Genomic DNA, 25,861 nt, shown 5'->3' with positions numbered 1-25,861 from the left:
CTAGTTTTTGTCTTGAGTTGGCAAGGATTCCCTCTTGAGTTACGTTTTGTGCAGATGACCATAGACTGGGAATATGCAAGCTGCACTACCCAGAAGCGAGCAAGAAAAGTTGGTGTGAACAAATTTCAGTTTGTGATTTAGGAAGGGGTCAACTCTGGTGAATGCTCAGCTAATCTGGTTCACTTCCTGCCACCCCCTAGCCCCGGATCTCAAGGCATAAACTCATAGGGGGAGGAGCTTACTCAGGATATGAGAGAATAGAAGAAAAGGGAAGAAGACAGGAGGTGATTTCGCTATGATGGGGGCTTGGTAGAAAAGGATATTTTGCTTTTTGACCAAAGTAGAATTCTGCGGCCCAAGCAGTCAACATTGTCAAGAATCTCAGGGACAAAGAGACTGTCCTGGTTCAGTTCAAGTATGGAGGGTTGGAGGCGTGAGGAACAGAGGGAATATAGGATAAAGTAGGTAGACGACAGCTAGAGTCAGACATGGGGAAGCAGAAGGGACTGGGTAGGGCACCATGTTCAGAAATCCACCAAGGATTTCTCTGCCTGGATCTGGAAGCCAGAATAACCTGGGTACTTCCATTGGCTTTGTCCTCTGCCGTATGATGTCTCTGCACCAGGAAAGTACATACATAGTTGCTCTACTTGGGAAATTCTTTATGTAGTAATTCTTGAAATTCTACCAATTGAAGATGCATCACTGATAAAGGAAAATGCAGAAGACTGAGTTGTATAGAGAGAACAATAACAATGATGTTATAGCGGCGCATAAACCTAATTTGAAAGAATGCGTTAAATATCTCCTTCACTCATCTTCTCTGGTGATTTTTGTTAGATCGCTATATTCTTTCAAATGTTTCAATAATGATGATTTTTATAGTTAAAAAAAGCTTTTTCAAGAAATGAATCAGGATTTATAGGTATTTTTTAGATTCTTTTGTAAAAGGAAGGAGGTAAATATTGATAATTTCAGCACTCAACAGGAAGAATGGGTGGGGGAGGGAGAGCTATGGAGAATCAAAAGAGCATCCAGGAAATAGTATTATTTAGCCCCTGGAAAGACAGAGTAGAAAGACAGACCATCTCTATGGCCTAACAGGACCACAGAAATAAAATGAATTTAGGGTTTGAGGTTAAACTGGCTTGTGTCTCTTCCATAGCAGTGTCTGAGGGCAAACCGTGTGTCTTAATTTATACAACATGAACAAAATTACTCATCTTGCAGGCTGCATTTTGAGAACCAATTAAAGATGATGATGTCTGGAAAGCACCTATCATACCACACAGCTAAGTCTCTCTACTTTATTGCTTATTTTAAATTTTGGTTGTGATCAGTCCTGCCTTCTCTGGGGTGCCAAGAAACCTTACAGAAGAAAGGGCTCAGGGAGTTCTTTACCTTATAGAACTCCAACCTTGCCAAAGAGTTGGGATGGGAACTATGTGATTACACAGGCTCCCAAACACCCCTAGGAAAGCCAGCAGGGCTAGAGGGCCCTCCTAACAGGAAAAGGATAAAGAAACTAGTTTTAAACTTCCTCTGTATTCAGCAGTATTTGTTTGGAATGACAGGATAAATGAATGGATGCATGACTGTATAAATGTTTAGTCTTCTGGGTGAACTTTAGAATAATGTCACCTGAAACAGTTTCTTCTTTTCAGTTCTAAAGCTCACCCTGAGATTTTATTTAAAATTGCAGTTGTGGAAGTTTCTGGAAGATTGTGATGGCAAAGTTGGGACTTTTCTGGGCAAGGCTCACTGTCCACCAAGGAGCTGCACGGGAGTGTTTCACTTCAGTGGATTTACCATCATCCAAGTGTGGCTGTTTGAGCTCCAGCATGAGCCTCGCCAATGCCTCTGAGCTAATTGGACTCAGGGGCACTGATTTGTGCTCTGGTTTCATTTTAAATTAACAATCTTAAAATTTCCAATAAGCTCTCAACACTGGCAGGGATTTCTACCATATTTCTTCAGTCAGCCTGACCTCCCAGTTTCTGACACGACTCACGTTACGGTCTCTGTTCAAAACCTCTTCCCTCGTACCTGCCTGTGCTTGGCCAGTAACCATGCCTCACCCTTCACCTGAAAAAACGGAAACATTCCCTCAGCACCATCGAGACCTCTCGCTCTCTTGAACCCACACTCAGCCAACCCCCTTCTTGCTCTTATTAAACTGAGAAATTGCCTCTCTTCCTATGAAAGGAAGTTGGCATGTTCTTTTGATCTTTTCCCACCTTACCTCCTCGAGGACTTTAGCCTCCCCCATATCTGCAGTGTCTCCCTCTCTACTGGGTCGTTCCATCGGATTGCAAACACATCTCCTGACTTGGCATAGATACATACACACCTGGACCTCATACTCTCCTGCCGCTCACTTACCCACTAACATCTCAAGAACTCTCACCCAGGGCATTTCGTGTCTTCCATTCAGTTCATCACTATGTATATGTGACCCACATCCAAACATGTGACTCCAACCATATCTCTCTTCTCAGAGGAGAATGTGTGTATTTGCCTGCCTCCTGACATTTCTGGGCATCTCAAAGTTAACGTGATTTTCTGAAAAGTTTGCTTACCTCCAGTAAAAGCCATTTCTTGCTCCAACTTCTCTATCATCTAAGTCCCTATTAGGTCTTTTCTAGACCATCGCTAGAGACTCCCTTCCTAGACTTCCTGTTCCCTATCTTGACGAATCGTAGTACTTCTCTACTTGAAACTCTCTGTGGTCTTCCCATTGCATTTTTAATAAAATACGAACTTGTCAACCCCACCTGTGGCATCCACTTTGCCTTTTTCTTGCTTCTCATGTGGAAGACTCCTCATCTTTCAGGCCTTCATTCAAATGTCACCTCCTCAGAAAGGTCCTCCGTCACCCACTTAAAGGTTTCCCCAACTGCGTGCCTATGACTACATTGGGTTTTATCCTTCATAAAAGTCATGGAACTTTGTTGTTATATTTTTACCTGTTTTTGTATGTGCTTTTTTCCTCTTTCTACCCCAGTAGACTAGGAGCTCAAGGGGACAAGCCCCGCCATATTTTATGCACCAGTTTATATCTGGTGCAGAATGAAATGCTGGGGCTTTTCAGACCTCTGCACCTTACCTTGTGCACTCCTGGCTGCCTCCACCCAAGGCTAGTAGTGACATCTACAGCCTTTCCTGATGCTTCCCTCTGCTGCTGAGGAGGGGGAGTTTCCCTACCAGTAGAGCTATAGGACCCAGGCCTGCATGGAGAATCCATAGGTACCTCTGACGCTTCTTCTTGGTGCCAAAGCTACACTGTTCTCTGGAGCCCTCGACATCCAGAAGACACATGGAGTAGAGAAATGCTTCTCTCCCCTTCTGTGTTACATTCTGTTAGCCGGACGCCGAAACAACATATCTTCTGTCTCTAATGTTTTAGAATGGAGTTTTTCAAATTTGATTTCATAACCTCAGGAAAATACAGAGCCCAGATGCTGCTACAATAATTTTCTTTTGTTTCCAATTGTGTTGATTATGGGAAAAACAAGCAACAGAAGCATATTCTGGATCTTCCGTATGGCCACCTTATGACACAGAGAGAGTCATAAGAGAGACAGAGAGAGACAGAACGCAAACAGGGGAGGGGCAGAGAGAGAGGGAGACACAGAATCCGAAGCAGGCTCCCAGCTCTGAACTGTCAGCACGGAGCCCGACTTGGGGCGCGAACCCACGGACAGCGAGATCATGACCTGAGCCGAAGCCGGATGCTTAACTGACTGAGACGCTAGGCACCCCGTGTTTTGTTTTATTTTTAATGAGCAAACAACCTCTCTCTAAGACTCAGACAGAGACTCCCCAGGGTTAGGCTGCAAGATAAACCTAAGATACTGCCATCATGAGGTACTCTGAATCCCCCACTCGCCTTACCCCCGACAACTGTGGTAGTTTATATGCCCATGCTTGACTCTCCCTTAGGATGAATTCTCTTCTAGAAGACCATTTGTGTAAACAGTCTCCTGGCACCCACCCCTCAGTCCTCATAGGATATGTGCCTTATCCCAACCTAGGCCCAACCTGGGATTGCCACTATCCTGCTTGAAGAATGAATACATGAAAAGTAAATGAGTAAACGAGCAATTGAATGAAATAAACCCAACCGTAGAAAAGCCATTGCTTGCACACTATATGATTTGGAGAAAAAGTATTCTCTTTTTCCAGGTAATAGAAGATCGTTTCAAGATAGAAAAGGATAAAGGGAAAGCAAAATCTCCCAAGGAGAAGAAGTCCTCAAGTGCCAAGGTTGCCAAAGGGAAGGGAAAGGATCCTCCTGAGGCGAACACAGCAGTGAAGAAGACCACACAGCTAAAACGGAGAGGGGAAGACGATGACGCTAAACCTTACATTGGTCGGTGACATGCCCTCCTGTGGGCTACCTTTCCCTTCCTGCCTTCCAATCTACAAATTAGCTTGAGAAAGCATTCCAATAACGATGCTTAATCTTTCACTCTTTATGAAACCACAAATCACATACTACCCATGATACCCTAATCGAAAAATATTGCTCTGTAGCAGTTCATTTGTGTTTTCAGCAAATATTTATTTAGCTCAGGTCTTGTTGCTGTGGGCAACGTTGTCATAATGCGAATAGGAAGCCACGAGCTGAGTGTGCTACCACCAAATAGCTTCCTACCTTGTTGGGGGCATTTTAAAAAGTCAGACATAATTATGAGACAAACTAGAAAGTGACTGGGCTAACAAACTAGAAAGTGTTGTAACGAGTGAAATACGGTGGCGATAAAATCAGACCAGTGAATTTGGGACTCACACAGAGCACACAGTTTCCTGACCTGACCTCAGCTTCTCCTGCTATTAGTTTCTCTTAGGGCAACTAGAATTTCCTTTCATTTTTGATTATTGATATAAAGCTGGTTTGACCCGTGCAGCCTATGAGTAATTCATTGCCACCATCACTTGAACCCAGATGGAGCTTCCTGTTATTATTTGCATTGCATTCAAACGAGGTGGCAGGCCTTCACATCCTTTATCAATTTGCCTCTCCTGGCGTATCTCTGCTCTAAATCCACTAGACCTAGCAGCTATGATATTATGGATTCAGTAGATAATATCAACACTGATTCGTTTAGTGATAGGAGAAAAATTATTGCTTAAAAATGAAAAGTTTGTGCATGCTGCATTATTTGTAAATTTATCTTCACGGGCTATTGTGGGATTTAATGTTTTCACATACCATCTAGCATGAATATTAAAGTACAACAATTATTTTTACCCCTCAGAATCTCACAGTCAAGGATAAACTCATATTTTAACATTAATAAAAACAGTGTAATGAGGGCTAAGCAGAGGGGGGACATTTAGGAAGGTGCACAACATATATTTTAAAAATTTAGTGCAATAAGTATATAATTGCTACGTAACCCATACTCAGCATTCACACCTATTGACATAAATACACAGAATACTTTGGTAGGGGGCATGTCCATATTCGATATTTCCCTCTCCTGTAAACACCTCTACTTATAAAATACCACAAAGCTGCAGCCACTCGTAATTCAGGAGTAAAGCCAGATGTTGCTCAAAAGAGGTTGAACCCCCCCCCAAATTACAGCCCACAGCCTAAACCTTTTCTTTTTACAAAAACCCGAGCACACATTTTCCATGACCACAGGCCCCACGTATGTTTGTCCTTCTATTATGACTCTATCTCATTTACAAAAGTGATTTAATATTTTGTAAAATGGCCACAGCCTTTTCACTGGAAGGGTAATAATGAAAACCAGTCAACATGACTGCATTCCGGCCAACTGGACTGTTTTTGGCAAGCCGGAGGTATTATAAACGCATGCATAATGTATGTAGCCATTGAACTGGCTGAGTGCAACCTGTTCTCTTTTAAAATGACGGCTGCTCTTTTTTATGGTATTTTGAACAGACGATGAGCCAGATGATGGTGCCCAACATTACATTATAGTCGTGGGCTTCAACAATCCTCAGCTATTAGCGATTATGACTGAGCTTGGCATTCCCATAAGCAGCGTGATTAAAATATCTTCAGAGAATTATGAGCCTCTGCAGACACACCTGGCAACAGTTAGCCAGCAGCAGGAAGTTCTTCTTCAGCCAGAAGGTATGCAGTCTGCTACACAACCCGCTGAATCTTTCAGTATCACCCACTGTCTGTAAAGTACAAATAGATTTTTCTGTCCAAAAAAATAGTCATGCAATAATACATTCATTGTTAAACCCTTTTAAGGCTCTGATTCGCTGTTTATGCTGCTTGCCCTAGTCAGGTGCTGTAAATTTTACAAAGTAAGATTGTATTCTCTTTATATCCCTGTGTAGCCACAGAGAACACGGACTGTGGGTCGGAAGACTTGGTTATCTGACTACCTTTCTCAGGGACGGTGCATCTGGAACTTTCACCTGAAGTGTGGGCTAGAAAAGATCGACTGTAGCTAATGGGTTCTTCCAGAAGCCACAGGCACGACATGGCCCACGGGAGGTCATAGCTTTGGATTCTTGGTGTGTTTTGCTTCTGTGTGATATTGTGATGAATCAGAGAGGGCACTCTATCTTCCAAGCCTTAGACTATGAAGCTATAGAGTGAAGGCCCTACCACACTGCCATTCACACATTTGGAGTCACGGGATCTTCATCCAAGGGAGTCGTGCCAGAATGGCGCTGTGGGAAGGGAACTGAAAGTCACTGGACCCTTTAGCGATAGAACAGGGATTCTGTGTAAGCCTGCGTGACCTGAAAGTCCAAGAGTTTCTGCCACCTTCTGTTGCTTTTATTGTCATTTACTAATAATACCATTTGCACAGAATTTTGTAATCTGTATAGGGATTACAGATTATATTATATATGTTGTATAACCACATCCCAATTTCTAGAACACTATGTTTTGAAATTCTGCTGTTCCACATGAGAAATTTCTACCACTGATGATAATAAGAGTCACCATTTATTGGGCAGATGCCTCGGGACGGGGCTCAGTGCTAAGGGCTTTAAGTGCATCGATTTCTATAGTTGCTACAACCACCCTCAGAAGTGTGTTTTATTACGGCCGGTCCCCAACTCACAATGGTTGGACTTAACAAATTTTCAACTTTACGATGGTGTGAAAGAGATTTGCATTCAGAAGAAACCTTACCTTGAAGTTGGAATTTTGATTTTTTTTCCTGGGCTAACAACATGCTGTATGATCCTCTTTTGTGATTCTGGATGGTGGCAGCTCCCGGTCATCCACATAATCACGAGGGAAAACTACCAATACGCTGACGATCATTCTGTCCCACACAGCCATTCTGTTTCTCACTTTCAGTACAGTATTCGATAAATTACGTGAGATTTGCAACACTCTATTACAAAATAGGCTTTGTGTTAGATGATGTTGCCCAACTGTAGGGCTAATGTAAGTTCTGAGCATGTTTAAGGTAGGCCAAGCTAAGCTATGATGTGTATTATATGCACTTTCAAATTTTCAATGTATGATGTGTTTGTTGGGATACAACCCCATCCTCATCATATGTCAAGTAGGATCTGTATTTCCATTTTACCAAAAGGACTCTCAGCCTTGAGGCAGCTATTAAGGAAAAGAGGTGAGATTCAAACCCAGATACTCCTGTCTGAAAGCATAGTTGTGACATTAAATAACTTATTATTGAAGCCAGTGAGAAAATGTTCCATAAGTCTGTAGCCTCTCTACAAAAAAAAAAAAAATTAATATATAGAAATAGAATCACAGAAAAATAGACTTTATAGTAGAATAATATCTTAGTAGTAGAACCCATTTAGTTATAGGTGTAATAAACATAAATATTATAGGCAAAATTTCGTGTGTAACTTTATGGGAATAGGTCATTATTTTACAGCCAGAGCACAAATGCTCAGAGAAGGCTCTAGCTATTTGAATGTGACCAAAAGTTACCTGAAGCATCAATCGTTGACATGGTCTATTTTTAGCCATGTGGGAGGAAGAATTGGATCGCCAGCTTTTCTAACCCATTATGAAACAAACACACTAAGATGGTCAAACAGTGATTTGGCAGAAAAACTGCTCCTACACAGATGAGCTCTAAGGGTGATGGATATCTCGAGCATATTTAGCTCCACAAATATGTGACCTTACCATAAGGTTTCTGGGCCTCAAGTGTCAAATGAAGGGGTGGGATGAGCTCGGGTTTAATATCAATTTCAGAAGTGAAATCCTCTGATTTCATAACTCTATAATCCAAGTCCAAATGCTTCTCAAAATTATGTTTGTTTATTTGCCTTTTCTGATACTGCACAGACACCTTTCAATGCATGTCACCCACCATGTCCACTTAAAGTGGGAAAAAATTCAACATTCTCATCTTGTTGTGTTAACATGTTGCTATGATTAGACATAAAGGCTGAAAAACTGAAGAAAGAGAATGCCATAAAAGAACTTGACATTTTCTGGAAATACCTGGAACCAATCCTGAATAATGAGAAACCTGAAACAAATCTCTTTGATGTTGCTCGACTGGAGTATGTGGTCAAGGCAGATGACTTTCCTTCTGACTGGGCAGACAGCGAGATGATGGTTAGTACACGCATTAGTGAGAGTGAATGGTTCGGCCATGTGGTAGTGTGGTTCCATTCATCACATCCACTCATTCCACCGACATTCACTGTGAATTGACTATGCACATGGCTTTGGGATAGACTCCACGGAATGTCCAGTGATGGTTGTAGGCTGGGTCTTTAGCTTTTAGTATATGGATTAATGGCAAAGAATAAGATGGAGACAGAGATGAAGGAAGGTAATTCTTTTATTTGGTGGCATGTGGCTTTGTCTCGTACTTTTAACAGTGTTCTTGGCAGTAGAATCTCAATATATGGTGTGTTAATTGTGAAAATGGTAAATTTTACAGTTTTTTTCAAATTACATTATCTTTCTTTTTTTCATATGTCAGTTCCAAACATTGCTCTTCTAAGCCCTTAATTTTATCGCCAAAAGTGAATTTTCAATATATTTGGCCAACAGGGTCTATCCTAATGGGATAACTTGGACCCACCCCAACAATTAACAAGTATTTTCCGAGAGCATTTACTGGCCCCTGCTACTGAGGATCTTGCAGAGGCATGACCAAAACCATGAAACAGAGAAGCAGTGTTCAAGTGCTCAGCTAGGTGAAATATACTCTGTTTCTGATTAATTTAGAAAAAGAAGAAATGGGATGTATCAAAAAGTAATAGCAAAGGCTAGATACACGACGGTTTTAAAAAAAAAAAAAGAAGGTTGAGTGACTACTTCTCACGGATGTTGTGGAAGATATCCAAGCATCCCTATCACAGAAAACTTCTCCAGTCTCTTTCTGGCCGACCCCCTGTTCCCACAAACAGGGGCCCAGAAGTGCTGAATTCCCTGCAGGGTGATATATTTCAGCATCAAGGGAGCTGAATTCCTAGGGAAAGCAGAGTCCTGGGGAGTGATCACACCAAGTGAGTGCTCTAAAGGGAGCTGGGCAAAGCAGGATACAGGGGGTCCGTGGGTGTCTGTGCACAGTGAGTATGGATAGCTAACAAAAAGAAAACTGTATAAAAGGAGAGTAGTATTGAAGCCTGGAACAGTTTCCGAGTCAAAGGATAGGCTGCCCATGGTCATGGGTTGGAGCATAAACATCTCTCACTGTGAGAGTCCCTGACTGTAGTGTCTTGACATGGATGTGCACATGGTAAGAAAAAACACTGAGGAGGGAGGCCCACATCTGCACTTTGAAGGGTGGACAAGATTGGAATAAGTAACAATGCGTAGATCAGCTTGAGTGATTAAGACTGTCAACATAAAGCAGGAAATGTCATAATTGTAGAAACAGAACACAGAAGTCTGAGACTTTGCCAATTGTAAGAATAAATATTAGCCTTGACCTATATATGGAGATGAAGCTGACCTTAGAGAGAATCTGTGGCTGAAGGCAGAGTTGTTCTAAGCAAAACTGGTTGCTACGAACTCCCTTGGCGTGGCCTCTTTCCACCCCTTCATCTAGACATTTCCATCTTTCCTGTTTTGTCTTTCACTTTTCTGCCTCCTAAACCTGAGTTCAGAAAAGAATCCACTGCGCTCTGTCCTGTACTGTTTCATGCCAAATTTGGTCAATATGCTTCTCTACCCTGGAGATGTTGGCATTCCAAGTAATGTAATACTATGATCATTCCCTCCTATTTTATGGGAATTCTGGATTATACCCAACAAGTATGAGATATGTTTGGGGAAGAAGCTATGTCTCTAGATATCCATGAAACCCCACCTCAAAGCCAGCTTCCTACTTTCTCTCTCCAATAGACCCTTTCTTCTCCTAAGAACATAAAATCTATGCCTAACAAAAACCCACATCTACAAATTTATGTTGGAGAAATAATCTTCCTGTCATCTGGGCCACATCCTGGCTGCATAACCTCTCAAGAACTTGCATACATTTTTGGTTCAATCGGGTGTTGGAGATATAATTCCTGAGCCATAATTCAGAGGAGGCAGTAAGAAGCATCTTCCAAGGCAGCCTCAGACCACGTGTCTTTCACTCTTGCTCTAGTTAGGGCTTTCTTCTTTGTGATTTCTTCACCCTCCAGGCATAGACTGAGAAGAGCTGAAATGTACTGAACCCAAGGTAGAGTACATTCCATTGATCTTCAGCACATAGTTGTAAACACCAAGGCACCTAATCACAGCTTCAAAAGACCCAGAACCCTGCTTCCTCCTCCAGTGTCCACAATTTTCTGTTCATTAGAAGATTTTAATCCCTCCATTTTTAAAGAAAATGAACAGACTATTTTACTTCTTTAAAACATAGAGTAGGAGAATTTAAATGGCAATTAAAGTTCAGAAATTTTCATGTTAGAAAAAATAGTATCATCTCAGTTGAAATACTAGAACATTCCTGACCTCCGAACTAGAACGTAAACACCGAGGATGTCTAGTCAGGCCTTGAAAGGAACAGTCAGGAATGAAAATATTCGGTTGTCTAGGGAGCCACTTATGGCTAGGGTGCCCAGCTGGACACACTGATCTCCTATCAATCAGTTTGCAAGTATTTATTGAATATCTTCTTCATGCCAGAGCTGTGGTCTGGGTCCAATTGCAGTAGTTTTTTTAGAGTCCAAACATGCCTTTATAAGGTACCATTTGTATGGGCTGAATGACCCAGTATTGAGGATGATAGAGAAAGAGAGCCTTGAAAACGGGTTGGTAATGGACTTGGGTTCAAAAAGAAAGGTTTCATATCGAAGAACAATGTTCACATTAAAGTTTGGATCACCTGAGAAACCCAAGAGTAATAAATCTACTTCTCATAGAAATAGACTAAATACATGGTATGGACACATGATGTCACACACTCAGCTATATGTGTAAGTTGGTAATGGCCTCATATCCAAAGCAGAAGCCAGCCAATGAGTCTTCTTCCTCTCTGGAAGAAGGAAAGCATTAGTACCTTTGTCTGCAAACAAGTCGGCTGTATTTCTGCTGAACCAAGGTAACGAAAGCTTTACATCAAATAAATGCCCATCAAGAAGTGCTAACTGCTCACGTAAGACATCTGCAACATCTCAAGTTAAGACCTGGGTTGCTGACATAATTTTCTGGCTTTTAGCATGCGATTTGCTGTTTTATTTAAAAATGAATTAGCTAGTTAAGGTAAGGGATCATCAGGCAGAAGTCTTACCATATTTCTTATAAACACAAGCAAAAACTGTGTTTCTGTGCCAGAATTTAGGCAAAGAGTAGCATGTTGAAGCTTAACTGAAGAATGTTCAGTCATACAGTAGGCATGTGAATCCCAGACTGGCAACTCTGCCTTGAAGATGGGCAGAACTCAGCACTTCTCTGGACTCCCGCCAGACTGTGATTCACTAGCCCCCCAAGGAGTTATCTCATTCTACCTTACCTCTGTAACTCAGAGCTAAGATGAGCCCACTTAATTCTTCTTTGTTTTCAGGTAGGCACACCTAGTGATAACAGTGCTTTTCCAGTTCTGGAAATGAAAGCCCAGGTAATAGGGGTATCTGATCTACTACTTGCTTGCTTGCTTTCTAAATAACAAAACTTATGGCTATTATATACAGAAACTGTGGACTATCTATTTCTTAGGGTTTTTTTCCCCCTGATGGTAGCACAGAACAGATATTGAAGTTACCTATCCAATATGGTGTTTTAGAAACTGAGACATCAGAGAATGGGCCATGTCACAGAAACTGATGAACAGGGTGTTTTTCACTTAGTTGAAGCATTAATTAGATTCTTACAGTATTAGACATAAGGCCCTCCAAAGGGAACATTCCACATTATGGTGAACAAGACGGACAAGAAGGGTTCAACAAATAAAGACTCACTCACCATGGCTGGTATTCAGTGGTTTGGGGATGTGCTTGGTTTAGTTGTTAAGAGAGAAACAAACGATACATCGATTTCAACAACATAAAGCTAATAATTAACTATTATTAATTCTCTCACCTGTAGCTGGAATTGGGTACTGAAATTTTTGAAAATGTTGCCTGTTTGATGTATGACACCCTGGATTGGAAGAGGCAACACCAACACTATTTGGAAAGCATGCAGCTTATAAATATTCCACAAGTGGTTAGTGAGAAACCTCTCTTGGAAGCCATGTCAGTTACTGAGGTAGGCACATCCTGGAATGTCTTCAGCGGGCTGAATGATGAACTGAACAACTTAATTGTCACATTTGTAAAACGTATGAAGGAAAAATTGCATAAATACTTGTAGGAAGGAAATACGGCCTTCTGGGATTTAAGAGGTAAGAGTGGGAACAAGGAGAGCTCCCTAAACACAGTCTAAAGGACACCTATGTGGTCAGGACTTTATGAAGCTCCCTAACTACCTGCACTCACTTTTAGCCCCTGGCACAATAATTAACACCTGAAACAAAGGGGGATATTGATAAGTTAATCACATTGTTTATTTAGCACCTAAAATAATGACCAAGACTCATCCCCTGTCCTCCTCATTGAGGTTGACTTTTAAGGAGGATGGCAGTCACGTTAACAGTGGTTTCAACAGAGCATGATGAGTGCTGTGAGAACAGCTCGGGCTGCGGTAGAAACACTAAAACATGGCACCCAATCTGATCTTGAGAGGAGCAGCAAGGGGAGAGGGAGGAGTCGGGAAAGCCTCACCCAGCAGGGTAAGTGATGTGGGTGAAGGCTGCGTATGAACTGTCTACAGGAAAGCCTGATGGGGGAAGGGACGGAAAGGTATTCTCAAGAAAGGGGCAAAGATGTACACACATATAGGGCCAAAGGAAAGAAGTATTAGCTCACAAGCCAGGACCACAGGGTAGGTCACAAGCCAGGACCACCATACTACCTGGTAGGTGCTCCTAGGTAGTATGTGCAAAATGGAGAACAACACGAACTCCTACTAAAGAGACAGGAGGAGGATGCCCTCTGGTGCTGAGTTAGAGAGTTTGGGTTGTACCCTGAAGGTTATGGGGGACCACTGACGGAGTTTAAAAGGGAGGGTGGCATGATTCTGAGTCACCCAGGGACCAGTGCCCTGTCTCCCCATCCCTTTCCTGGCAATTGCTCATTGGGCTCTGTTAGGGAAAAGTGAAAAATGTCCATTAACCATTAACTTCTTCCCTCCCTCAGACAAAACCCTTTCATTTGATCCTAATATTAGCCAATGGTTTTGTGGTGTGAACGTAAATATACAATCTCAGAATCCCATCAGACCCCATCACGCCAGCATTTGACGAAAGAATCTCTCAGCTGGATACCTCAGTCATTTCTTTTGAACACTTCTTTTAGGCTCCACAACCTGTTGCTCCAACCCCTGGCAAGAAGAAAGCACAGTATGAGGAACCCCAAGCCCCACCATCAGGCATGTATGAAACCTGAAAACCAACATTGTGAGCTGGGTCTTTAAGGAATACTGACTAGCCTCCATATTGCCTTCAGACATCCCTCCACCTAAACATCCTGCATTTATTAGTGCATGGTCATAGTTTGAATTTATGGATCAAATTTTGATGGAAGAAATGGAGAACACATCTTAAGCGAGCAATGACATATTGTATATTTTACAGAAGCTTTCGTCTTCACAACTGAAGTAGACATGAGATATTACAATGACTTGCTGAATCCAATTCCAGAAGAATTCATTTCTGTGCCCCTGATACTGCACTGTATGCTGGAACAGGTAGGTGGATATACGCCAAGGCTTTTTTCCCAGGTGGGTCACCTTGTCAGTCACTTCAACTCTCTTTGTTTGGGGTTTTAACTATTTTAAAACTACACACATAATACCTGAGTGCATTCTCCTTTATAAAGATTAGAACATTTTAGATAAAACTAAAGTTTGCTTTGACCATCTGTTTTAATATCCTTTCTTTTGCAATATTCTGGAACAATTTATATAACATTCCCTGAAGTTTCAGCAGACATGGCCTTGAAACTATCTGTGTCTTCTGTCACCTTTAAATTTATTTTTAAATTTACATCCAAGTTAGTTAGCGTATAGTGCAATAATGATTTCAGGAATAGGTTCCAGTGACTCATCCCCTATGTATAACACCCAGTGCTCATCCCGACAAGTGTCTTCCTTAATGCCCCTTACCCATTTAGCCCATCCCCTCACTCACAACCCCTCCAACAACCCAAAGTTTGTTCTCTGTATTTAAGAGTCTCTTATGTTTTATCTCCCTCCCTGTTTTATATTATTTTTGCTTCCCTTCTCTTATGTTCACCTGTTTTGTATCTTAAATTCCACATATGAACGAAGTCATATTATATTTGTCTTTCTCGGACTGACCAGTTTCGCCTAGCATAATACCCTCCAGTTCCATCCACATAATTGCAAATGGCAAGATTTCATTCTTTTTGATTGCAGAGTAATACTCCATTGCATATATATATATATATATATATATATATATATATATCCCACATCTTTATCCATTCATCCATCGATGGACATTTGGGCTCTTTCCATACTTTGGCTATTGTCGATAGCACTGCTATAAACATTAGGGTGCATCTGCCGCTTTGAAATAGCACACCTGTATCCCTTGGGTAAATACCTAGTAGTGCAGTTGCTGGGTTGTAGGGTAGTTTTATTTCTAACTCTTTGAGGAACCTCCATACTGTTTTCCAGAGTAGCTGCACCAGTTTGCATTCCCATCTGCAGCGCAAAAGGGATCCTCTTTCTCCACATCCTTGCCAATATCTGTTGTTGCCCGAGTTGTTAATTTTAGCCATTCTGACTGGTGTGAGGTGGTATCTCATTGTGTTTTTTTTTAATGTTTATTTATTTTTGAGAGAGAGACAGAGCATGAGCTGGGGAGGGGCAGAGAGAGAGGGAGACACAGAATCTAAAGCAGGCTCCAGGCTCTGAGCTGTCAGCACGGAGCCCGACACAGGGCTCAAACCCACGAAGCATGAAATCATGACCTGAGCTGAAGTCAGACACTTAACCAACTGAGCCACCCAGGCGCCCCTCATTGTGGTTTTAATTTGTATTTCCCAGATGATGAGTGATGTTGAGCATTTTTTTCATGTATCTGTTAGCCATATGGATGTCTTCTTTGGAAAAGTGTCTGTTCATGTCTTTTTCCCATTTCTTCACTGGATTATTTGGTTTTTGGGTGTTGAGTTTGATAAGTTCTTTATAGATTTTGGATACTAACCCTTTATCTGATATGTCATTTACAAATATCTTCTCCCATTCTGTTGGTTGCCTTCAAGTGTTGCTGATTGTTTCCTTTACTGTGCAGAAGGTTTTTATCTTGATGAGGCCCCAGTAGTTCATTTTTGCTTTTGTTTCCCTTGCCTCCAGAGACATGTTGAGTAAGAAGTTGCTGCGGCCAAGGACAAAGGGGTGTTTGCCTGCCTCTAGGATTTTGCTGGCTTCCTATCTTACATTTAGATCTTTCATCCATTTTGAGTTTATTTCCTGTGTATGGTATAAGAAAGTGGTCCAGGTTCACTTTTCTGCAAGTCACTGTCCAGTTTTCCCAGCACAATTTGCTGAAGAGACTGTCTTTATTCATTTGGATATTCTTTCCTGCTTTGTCAAAGATTAGTTGGCCATACGTTTGTGGCTCCACTTCTGGGTTCTCTATTGTGTCCCATTGATCTAAGAGTCTGTTTTTTTTTGTGCCAGAACCATACTGTCTTGATGATTACAGCTTTGTAGTGCATCTTGAAGTCCAGGATTCTGATGCCTCCAGCTTTGGTTTTCTTTTTCAGGATTGCTTTGACTATTCGGGGTCTTTTCTGGTTCCATACAAATTTTAGGATTGTTCCAACTCTGTAAAGAATGCTGGTGTTGTTGTGATTGGGATAGCATTGAATATGTAGATTGCTTTGGGTAGTATTGACATTTTAACAATATTTGTTCTTCCAATCTGTGAGCATGGAATATTTCTCCATTTTTTTGTTTGTCTTCTTTAATTTCTTTCATAAGCTTTCTATAGTTTTCTGTGAATAGATTTTTCAACTCTTTGGTTAAGTTTATTCCTAGATATTTTATGGGTTTGGCTGCAATTGTAAACGGGATAGCTTCCTTGACTTCTCTTTTTGTTGCTTCATAATTGGTGTATAGAAATGCAACTGATTTCTCTGCATTGGTTTTATATCCTGCAACTTTGCTGAATTCATGGATCAGTTCTAGCAGTTTTTTGGTGGAATCTTTTGGGTTTTCCCTATAGAATTTCCTGTCATCTGCAAAGAGTGTAAGTTTGACCTTGCTGATTTGGATGCTTTTATTCCTTTGGTTGCTGACGCTAGGACTTCCAATACTATGTTGGATAACAGTGGTGAAAGTGGACATCCCTGTGGTGCTCCCGACCTTAGGGGGAAAGCTCTCAGTTTTTCCCCATTGAAGATGATTTAGCAGTGGGTCTTTCATATATGGCTTTTATGATCTTGAGGTATGATCCTTCTATCCCTACTTTCTTGAGGGTTTTTATCAAGAAAGGATGCTGTATTTTGTCAAATGCTTTCTCTGCATCTATTGAGAGGATCATGTGGTTCTTGTCCTTTCTTTTATTGATGTGATGTCTCACATTGATTGTTTTGTGGATATTGATCCAGCCCTGCATCCCAGGTATAAATCCCACTTGGTCATGGTGACTAATTATTTTAATGTACTGTTGGCTAGTATCTTGTTGAGGATTTTTGCATCCACGTTCATCAGGGAAATTGGTCTATAGTTCTCCTATTTAGTGGGGTCGTTGTCTGGTTTTGGAATCAAGGTAATGCTGGCTTCATAGAATGAGTTTGGAAGTTCTCCTTCCATTTCTATTTTTTGTAACAACTTCAAAAGAATAGGTGTTAACTCTTCTTTAAATGTTTGGTAGAGTTCCCCTGGAAAGCCCGCCGGCACTGGACTCTTGTTTTTTGGGAGATTGTTGATTACTAATTCAATTTCTTTACTGGTTATGGGTCTGTACAAATTTTCTGTTTCTTCTTGTTTCAGTTTTGGTGGTTTACATGTTTCTAGGAATTTTTCCATTTCTTCCAGATTGCCCAATTTATTGACATATAATTGCTCATAATATTCTCTTATTATTGTTTGTATTTCTGCAGTGTTGGTTGTGATCTCTCCTCTTTCATTCTCGATTTTATTTACTTGGGTCCTTTCCTTTTTCTTTTTGATCATACTGGCTAGAGTTTATCAATTTTGTTAATTCTTTCAAAGAACCAGCTCCTGTTTTCCTTGATCTGTTATACTGTTTGTTTTGTTTTAATTTCGATAGCATTGATTTCTGCTCTAATCTTTATTATTTCCTGTCTTCTAATAGTTTTGGGTTTTATTTGCTGTTCTTTTTCCAGCTCTTTAAGGTGTAAGGTTATGTTGTGTATCTGAGACCTTTCTTCCTTCTTTAGGAAGGCCTGGATTGCTATATACTTCCCTCTTATGACCACCTTTGCTGCATCCAGAAATTTTGGGCTGTGGTGTTATCATTTTCATTGGTTTCCATGTACTTTTTAATTTCCTCTTTGATTTCTTGCTTAGCCCATTCATTCTTTAGTAGGATGTTATTTAGTCTTCAAGTATTTGTTGTCTTTCCCAATTTTTTCTTGTGGTTGATTTCAAGTTTTGTAGCGTTGTGGTCTGAAAATACGCACAGTATGATCTCAGTCTTCTTGTACTTTTTGAAGGCTGATTTGTATCCCAGTATGTGATCTATTCTGGGGAGAGTTCCATGTGCACTTAAGAAGAATGTGTATCCTGCTGCTTTAAGATGAAATGTTCTGAATACATCTGTTAAGTCCATCCAATGCAGTGTGTTGTTCAAAGTCATTGTGTCCTTGTTGATTTTCTGTTTAGATGATCTGTCCCTTGACATAAGTGGGGTGTTGAAGTCCCCTAATATTATGGTATTATTATCAATGAGTTTCTATATGTTTGTGATTAATTGATTTATATATTTGGGTGTTTAACGTTGGGGGCATAAATGTTTACAATTATAAGGTCTTCTTGATGGATATACCCCTTAATTATGACATAATGCCCTTCGTCACCTCTTGTTATAGTCTTTATTTTAAAATCTAGATTGTCTGATATAAGTATGGCTACTCTGGCTTTCTTTTGATGACCATTAGCATGATAGATGGTTCCCCATCCCTTACTTTCAATTTGGAGTTGTCTTTAGGTCTAAAACGGATCTCTTGTAAACAGCGTACAGATGGATCTTGTTTTCTTATCCATTCTGTTACCCTATGTCTTTTGATTGGCGCATTTAGTCCATTGACGTTTAGAGTGAACACTGAAATATATGAATTTATTGCTATTGTGTTGCCTGTAGAGTTTCTGGTGGTGTTCTCTGGTCCTTTCTACTCTTTGTTGCTGTTGGTCTTTTCTCCCTGAGTGACCCTTAAAATTTCTTGCAGGGCTGGTTTAGTGGTCACAAACTCCTTTAGTTTTTGTTTGTCTCAGAAACTTTTTATCTTTCCTTCTATTTTGAATGAAGCTGTGCTGGATAAAGAATTCTTGGCTGCATATCTTTCCAATTCAGCACACTGAATATATCCTGCCATCCCTCTGGCCTGCCAAGGCTAAGGACTTTTTTTCTCTTGTTGCTTTCATTATTCTTTCCTTGTCTGTGTATTTTGTGAATTTGACTATGATATGCCTTGTTGATGGTCGGTTTTTGTTTTTGTTGAATGGGAGTTGAATGGGAGTTCTCTTCTACTCTTTTTTTCTTTCCTTCATCTTCTGGGACCCCTATTATTCGGATGTTATTCATTTTTAATGAGTCACTGAGTTCTCTAATTCTTTTGTTGTGCTCTTTTGACTTAGCTTCCCTCTTTTTTTTTTTTTCTGATTCATTATTCTCCATAAGTTTGTCCTCTGTATCGCTGACTCACTGCTCTGTTTCATCCATCCTTGCTGCCATGGCATCCATTTGAGATTGCATCTCAGTTATAGCATTTTTAATTTCGTCCTGACTAGATTTTACTTTTTTTAAAATCTCTGCAAAAAGAGATTCTATGTTTTTTTCAACCCCAGCTAGTATTCTTATTATCATGATTCTAAATTCTGGTTCAGACATCTTGCTTGTATCTGTGTTGATTAAATCCCTGGCTGTCATTTCTTCCTATTCTTTATTTTGGGGTGAATACTTTTATTTTGTCATTTTGGAGGAAGAAAAGTATTAATTATTTTATTAAATTATTTTTAACATTTAAAGAATTAATTTACTTTATTGAAAATTAAAAATTAAAAAATTAAAAACAAAAAATCAAATAAAGGATGCTAGATCCTAGGTGTGTTTTGGTCTGGTTGTTGAAAGAAGCTTGATAGAATAGAGAAAAAAAGGAAAGAAAAGAAAAGGGAAAAAAAAATGTTTGAAAATTTTATAAAATGAATACAATAAAATAGATAAAATGAAATGATGAAAGTAAATTACAATTTTAAAAATATTATAAAAACTAAAATATATAGTAGAAAAAATTAAAGAAAAATCTTTTATAAAAACGGAAAATAAAAATAATTTTTTCTCTTTCTATATTCAAGAATAAGAAAAGAAAAAGAAAAAATTTGAATAGATGGACCAGCGAACAGAATGAAATACAATTGAAGTTACATCCATGTTCCCCCAGAAGTCAAACTATGAAGCACTTTATAACCCATAAACTTAGCAGGCGGAGAGACTTGTGGTGTTTCTCCAGAGGGTAGTTGGCACAGTTGGACAGGGCTTGGTGTAACAGCTCAATTCTCCACTAGATGGCGCTGCTTAGCTTAATGGGGTGGATCATTATGGATGAGTATGCCTGTATGTGCATGTACAGGAGAGGTGAAAATGGCATCACCCAACTACCAAGTCTCTGGTATCAGAATTATGTGCTCTCGCCCACTGGCAATCAAGCACCCCTGCTTTGTCTTTGGCTTCCGTCCACTCCCTGCTTCTACACCATCTGCAACCAAGCCATCAGCCTGCCAGGTAGCATCTCCCTCCCAAGTTTTATCTCAGATGCAGCTGTGTTTCCAAACCCCTCACTTCTGAGGGCCCTATGGCTTTGACCTACTCCACCCCTCTGGAGGAGGGTCTCCCCAAGCAATGGCCAGGTGCCAGCCATCCCCAGGAACGTTCCTGCGACTGCACTGCTGTAGATGCCCAGAGACTGCCACTGGGTGCCAGCCCGACCCAGAAGAAGTTCACATGATTGTGTAGCCCCAGGCTTCACTGCCCCTTAATGTCCTTGTTCCAACATCAGCAAACATGGCTGTTCTCCAGGGTCCACTGGAACCTTTGCCACACTGCCTCTACCAAATGTCCTCCCAGCAGGGGACCCACCTCTCCCCGTGTGGCCCAAGGACCCCTGGGACCTTGCTGTCTTCTCCTGGGGATTCGCCCTTCCCACCAGAGTACTGCTAGGTATGGAGCTGAGGAGTTTCAGACTCTGGGATCCCCTGTTTATAGAGTCCTAATGGTATTGAAACCCTTTCCTTTCTCCTTTCTCCCTTTCTTGTTAAGTCCCTTATGGGTGTTTCCACTCTTTCTCTTTCTCTCCAGCTGCTTTAGGGGGGAGTGCTTTTCCTATACTCTCCCCTTGTCTGCTGTTCTCTCCACAAGCAAAAACAGCTCCTTACCCTCCGCGGCTTCTCTCTCCCCCAGTTCACCTCTCTGCGCTGCATACGTGCCTAGTTCTCTGGTTCAGGTTATGCAGATTGTTTTGTAAATCCTCAGATTAGTTTTCTAGTTGTGCAAGATGATTTGGTATAGATCTAGCTTCTGTTCAGTGAAGAGAGAAGCAAAAACCTTCCATGCTGCTCTGCCATCTTGGCCCCTCCCTCCTGTGTCTAGTGTTATTTTAATGAATGAGAAAGGGGAGGTAGACACGTGGTTAATGGTCTTTGTCTTTAAAATTTCTTTTGTACTTGTAGGTTTAATCAGGTTTTTCTCTTTTTCAGGCCAATTTTGATCATTAGTGTTTTTTAATAAACATCCCCATTTTATTTGCGTTTTTAATATCACATAAAGTTCTTTGTTCACTTACACACATTTTAAAGTTTCCTTTGCATCTGGTTATGTTCCTTTTCTATGACTGATGTTATTTATTTTACTCTTCTGTCTTCTTGATCATGGTTGTCAGTGGTATATCTATTGTATTGGTCTTTTCAAAGTACTAGCATTTTGTTTCATTGACCAACTTTCATTTTACTTTTTGTTTAATTAATTTTTTCATTTATCTTTATTATTTCCTTCTTTCTACTTTCTTTATTTTGTATTTCATTTGAATTCAAAGCTTATTTCATTTATTTTCAGGCTTTTTGCTTTACGTAAAGCCACACATTTCCTTTGAGTATTTCTTTGGCTGTATCTTGATGCTTTCAATCTATTCAGTTCTAAATCTTTTATTTTCCATTGTTTACTGTCAGTTCCGAATTTTATTGTGTTATGGGCCGTAAAGATGGTCTGCGTCTTAAAAAAATGTTTTTTAATTTCCTGAACTTCCTATGTGACCTGATATATGTGGTCAATTCTTGTGAGTTTTCTAGATGTATTTGAAAAGAGTTGTTATAAATTAACTCATTTAATCCTTAGAACAACCTTATGAAGCAGAAACTATTTTTGTTCCCCATTTTACAGATGAGGAAACTGAGGCATAAAAAGGTTAAGTAACTTGTCCAGTGGTCAGTGTCAGAAATTGCTTTTAAACCCAGTCAATCTGAGTGGAAAAGTATTTTGATGGCTTCGCTTTTTGTCTTCTTTCTTCTAATGTTGTTTATAAATCTGATGTCAGTCAGATACGTTTTCTTTGTAGGTAATCTGTTTTTTCTTTCTGGCAGCTATTAGAGTTTTCTCTTTATAATTCATAACACAAGGTATGTCCAGGTATGGCTTTGTTTGTTTTATCGTTGTCACTAATGCTCTAAAGGAGTATAATCTGGTTTCCCGTTACATTCTGAATAATATAAAAAACTCCTTACACTGGCCCATAAAGCCCTAAAAACACGGTTCCGGCCTGATCTGTCATCTCATCTCCTGCCCCCACCCCCACTACACACCCCCCTCATCATCCACATAGGCTTTCTGGGCTTTCGTCAAATACACTATTTAATTCCACCTTAGCTTTTCACTCCAACTCCTCTTCCTAGAAAGTTTTTGACCCTCATGTCTGCAAAAGGGTGGATATTCCTTATCATTCACTCCCCAGTGGAAATGACATTCCATAGTCTTTCTCCCACCACCTGATCTAAAGGAATCCCCTGACAACACAGAGTGCTTGTTACCACATCACTTTGTTTAATCCTCTTATCAACAACTGCTCTTCTTAAAATAACTTACCTGCTTTGTGTCTTACCTACCTCCCCTCACTAGAATATAAGCTCCATGCAAGCAGGGACCTAACTCTAATCTTGTTCACCGCCATATGCCCAGCACACAATAACCACATCTAACCCACAGCAGACACTGAATATGTATTTGCTGAATTAAATCTATCCTCGGGGTATCTAGGTGGCTGAGTTGGTTGAGCATCTGACTCTGGATTTCGGCTCAGGTCATGATCATTGTGAGATGGAGCCCTGTGTCAGGCTCTGCACCGATGGCATGGATCCTGCTTGGGATTCTCTGTCTCCCTCTCTCTGCCCCTCCCCCACCTCAAAAGTAAATAAAACATTTGATAAATAAATACATATATCCTCAAATATTATTGTTTCTATTAGTTTATCCATTTATTAGATGGATGTTGGAACTTCTGGTTTTTCCTCCTTGTCTTTTAAATTTTCTATAAATTTTATCTTCTTGGGAAATTCCAGCTTCACTTCCAACTAATTCATTCTTCAGTGGAGTCCAGTCTGCTACTGAAGCTTTTTCTCGAGGGTAAATGTTTTTAATTTATAAATTCTCCAATTTCTTTTTACAACTGCTTGTTATTGTCCTTAGTGCATGGATGTAACATATCCCTATACCCTTCTGAATATTCAAATGTTTATTTTAAAGTCCTTCTCAGATTCCATCATCGTTTACCTCCAAGATACATTTTATGTATGTTGACTGCTTAGATAAGCACACTCACAGTTGCCTTTCATTACCCCATTATGTTTCTGGAAGACCAGTAGTTTTATTATATTAATAAATTTGTAAAAGCTGAAAAGCCCTCTAGAACTTGCAGTATCATCATTTTATTTATCTTAGTCTTTCTTATTTTATTCAACTCAATCCAAAGCAACAAACATGTATTAACCACCTGCCATATTTCAGGCACCAGCAGATGACCTCAATTCCTCACACAGGAAGGCACCCAATCATAATACATGTTGATTGAAAAAAATACTTAACAATGGGATGGCAAAAAGGTGAAATATAAGAGGAATGGGATAGAATTTTCCAAGACAGAGTATTAGAGGTTGACATTTCAGAGGTAGAATGGTTTTGAGTGGTCTTTTGTGATTGGAGCGGGTCCAAGAGACAATCGAAGGTAGAAAGTGGAGACATGAGTGGCTCTTTTGAAAGTAAGGAGTTGACAAAAGGTGATGGATATGAGGCTATTTTGTTATCCATCTATAGCAGTGGTTTTCAGCAGCGGCTGATTTTGCCTCCTAGGGGACATTTGTCTGGAGATATTTGGGTTATCACCATTACAGGGGATGCTACTGGCATCGAATGGGTACAGGCCAGGGATACGGCTAAACATTCTCCATTGCACAAAACAGAACCCACAACAAGTAACTGTCTAATTCAAATGCCTTAATTTCCAAGATAGAGAAACTGTATAAAAGGATGTGAAATCACAGAGGATGATTGCAGGATTTAAGGTGACACGAAAAGTTGTAATTTAGGTGCCTACCTTGATTACATTTCAACTCCTTTTGTTTACCATGTAAAATTGAACAGGCCATTTAATCTTTCTAGACCTCAGTTTCCCCATATAAAGGAGACTATTACCCTTGACTGATCTCACCATCTGTCATTATCTTGAAGAAGGAATGAGGACTTGATTTGAACCCAGTTCTTCCCACTCAGTGGCCTTGGGCTTGCACCAGTCACTAACTTCACTCACCCTAGCTCTTCCTCTGTAAAATGAAGAAAATACCTACTCCACAATGTTGCTGTGGTGCTTAAATGAGATAATGGCTGAGAAGCTGCCCCGTACACTGCTTGACATATCATAGGCACTCAATAAATACTTCTCGAACCCAAAGGGTATGTGAGCAGTTTTGAGTGCTTTAAGAGAAAGAGCAAATCATTAAGAAACAAAAAAATTCTTATATGGTTATTTTGACTCCTGCCATAGTAAATTTTCCTATTTACCATTTACGTTTCATTGTATCTATTTTAATACATACATTAAAATTATATCTACTCTTGCGCCTGGATTATAAACACTTTCCCTTTTGTTTTGGTAACCACTGGTAGTTACATTGCCACCTTGTGTCATCACTGTACTTTACTGGTAGGAACCGCCTTGTTTTTACTGTATCCGTAAACTGAATCCTCCCACCTGTTCATTTTAACAGGTTGTGGCAACTGAAGAAGACCTTGTCCCACCCAGTCTGGTGCAGCCACCTCCCAGAACAGATGGGTTGGACCACAGAATCGCCGCTCATATTGTGTCCATCCTGCCCTCTCTCTGTCTCACGGAGAGGGAGCAAAAGGTCAGATGGCATGACATATCCAAAGAGTTTGCATGCTTTGAAAAAGTACAGATTCTCTTTTTAAGTCAATGTATTTCAATTTGAATAGAATCTCCATGAAATATTCTTATCCGAAGAAGAACATGAAAGCAGAGCAGTGCCCAAAGGCCCTCTCCTATTGAACTATCATGATGCACATGCCCACAAGAAGTACGCACTGAAGGTAATAAAACTGGATTACCCAGAGGAGAAGGCATGCAAGAAAACCCATTTGTAATTATTCAGTTGAAGAAATTGCAGTTAGTTTTACCAATGCTAATTAAAAGTAACATTCAAAGGGCTTGCAAAGTGAGACCTCTGAAAATAGAGACACATAAAGGAGCGAAGAAAACGTGCCTAATTATAAGGGTCCAATTAGCCATTAAATTGATTGTGAGTACACTGGGGCACCTGGATGGCTTAGTCGGTTAAGTGTCTGACTTCAGCTCAGGTCATGATCTCGCAGTTCATGAGTTTGAGCCCTGCATCAGGCTCTGCACTGACAGTGGGGAGCCTGCGTAGGATTCTCTCTCTCTCTCTCTCTCTCTCTCTCTCTGCCTCTGCCCCACTTGCATTCTGTCTCTCTCTCAAATATGTAAACGTTTTAAAAAACTGATTTGAGTACACCAAATTCGCATTAAAACCTTCTAGTTACTGGCTTTAAATATCTTACTAATGTGAAAAACTAGTGAAGGCCAAAGAAGAATCCCAGAAGGGAGAGATGAATATATATGAGACTTTGGCAGTTTGTCACAGCGAGTGAAG

General features: G+C 40.3%; 1 protein-coding gene across 1 annotated transcript in view; it reads left to right on the top strand.

Moving 5' to 3' along the window:
• The window catches only part of SPAG17 (sperm associated antigen 17), a 231,586-nt gene that overhangs the window by 72,600 nt on the left and 133,125 nt on the right, over positions 1-25,861 (top strand). Inside the window, exons 5-12 of the mRNA XM_015076178.3 lie at positions 4,186-4,372; positions 5,918-6,112; positions 8,373-8,554; positions 12,467-12,628; positions 13,777-13,849; positions 14,055-14,167; positions 24,941-25,078; positions 25,167-25,280. Coding sequence (XP_014931664.2) covers positions 4,186-4,372; positions 5,918-6,112; positions 8,373-8,554; positions 12,467-12,628; positions 13,777-13,849; positions 14,055-14,167; positions 24,941-25,078; positions 25,167-25,280 — 1,164 coding nt within the window. The remainder of the gene's footprint in view (positions 1-4,185; positions 4,373-5,917; positions 6,113-8,372; positions 8,555-12,466; positions 12,629-13,776; positions 13,850-14,054; positions 14,168-24,940; positions 25,079-25,166; positions 25,281-25,861) is intronic.

This window comes from Acinonyx jubatus, chromosome C1, assembly GCF_027475565.1.
Source record: "Acinonyx jubatus isolate Ajub_Pintada_27869175 chromosome C1, VMU_Ajub_asm_v1.0, whole genome shotgun sequence".
Lineage (NCBI taxonomy): Eukaryota > Metazoa > Chordata > Mammalia > Carnivora > Felidae > Acinonyx > Acinonyx jubatus.
This window is presented reverse-complemented; position numbering and strand designations above follow the sequence as displayed.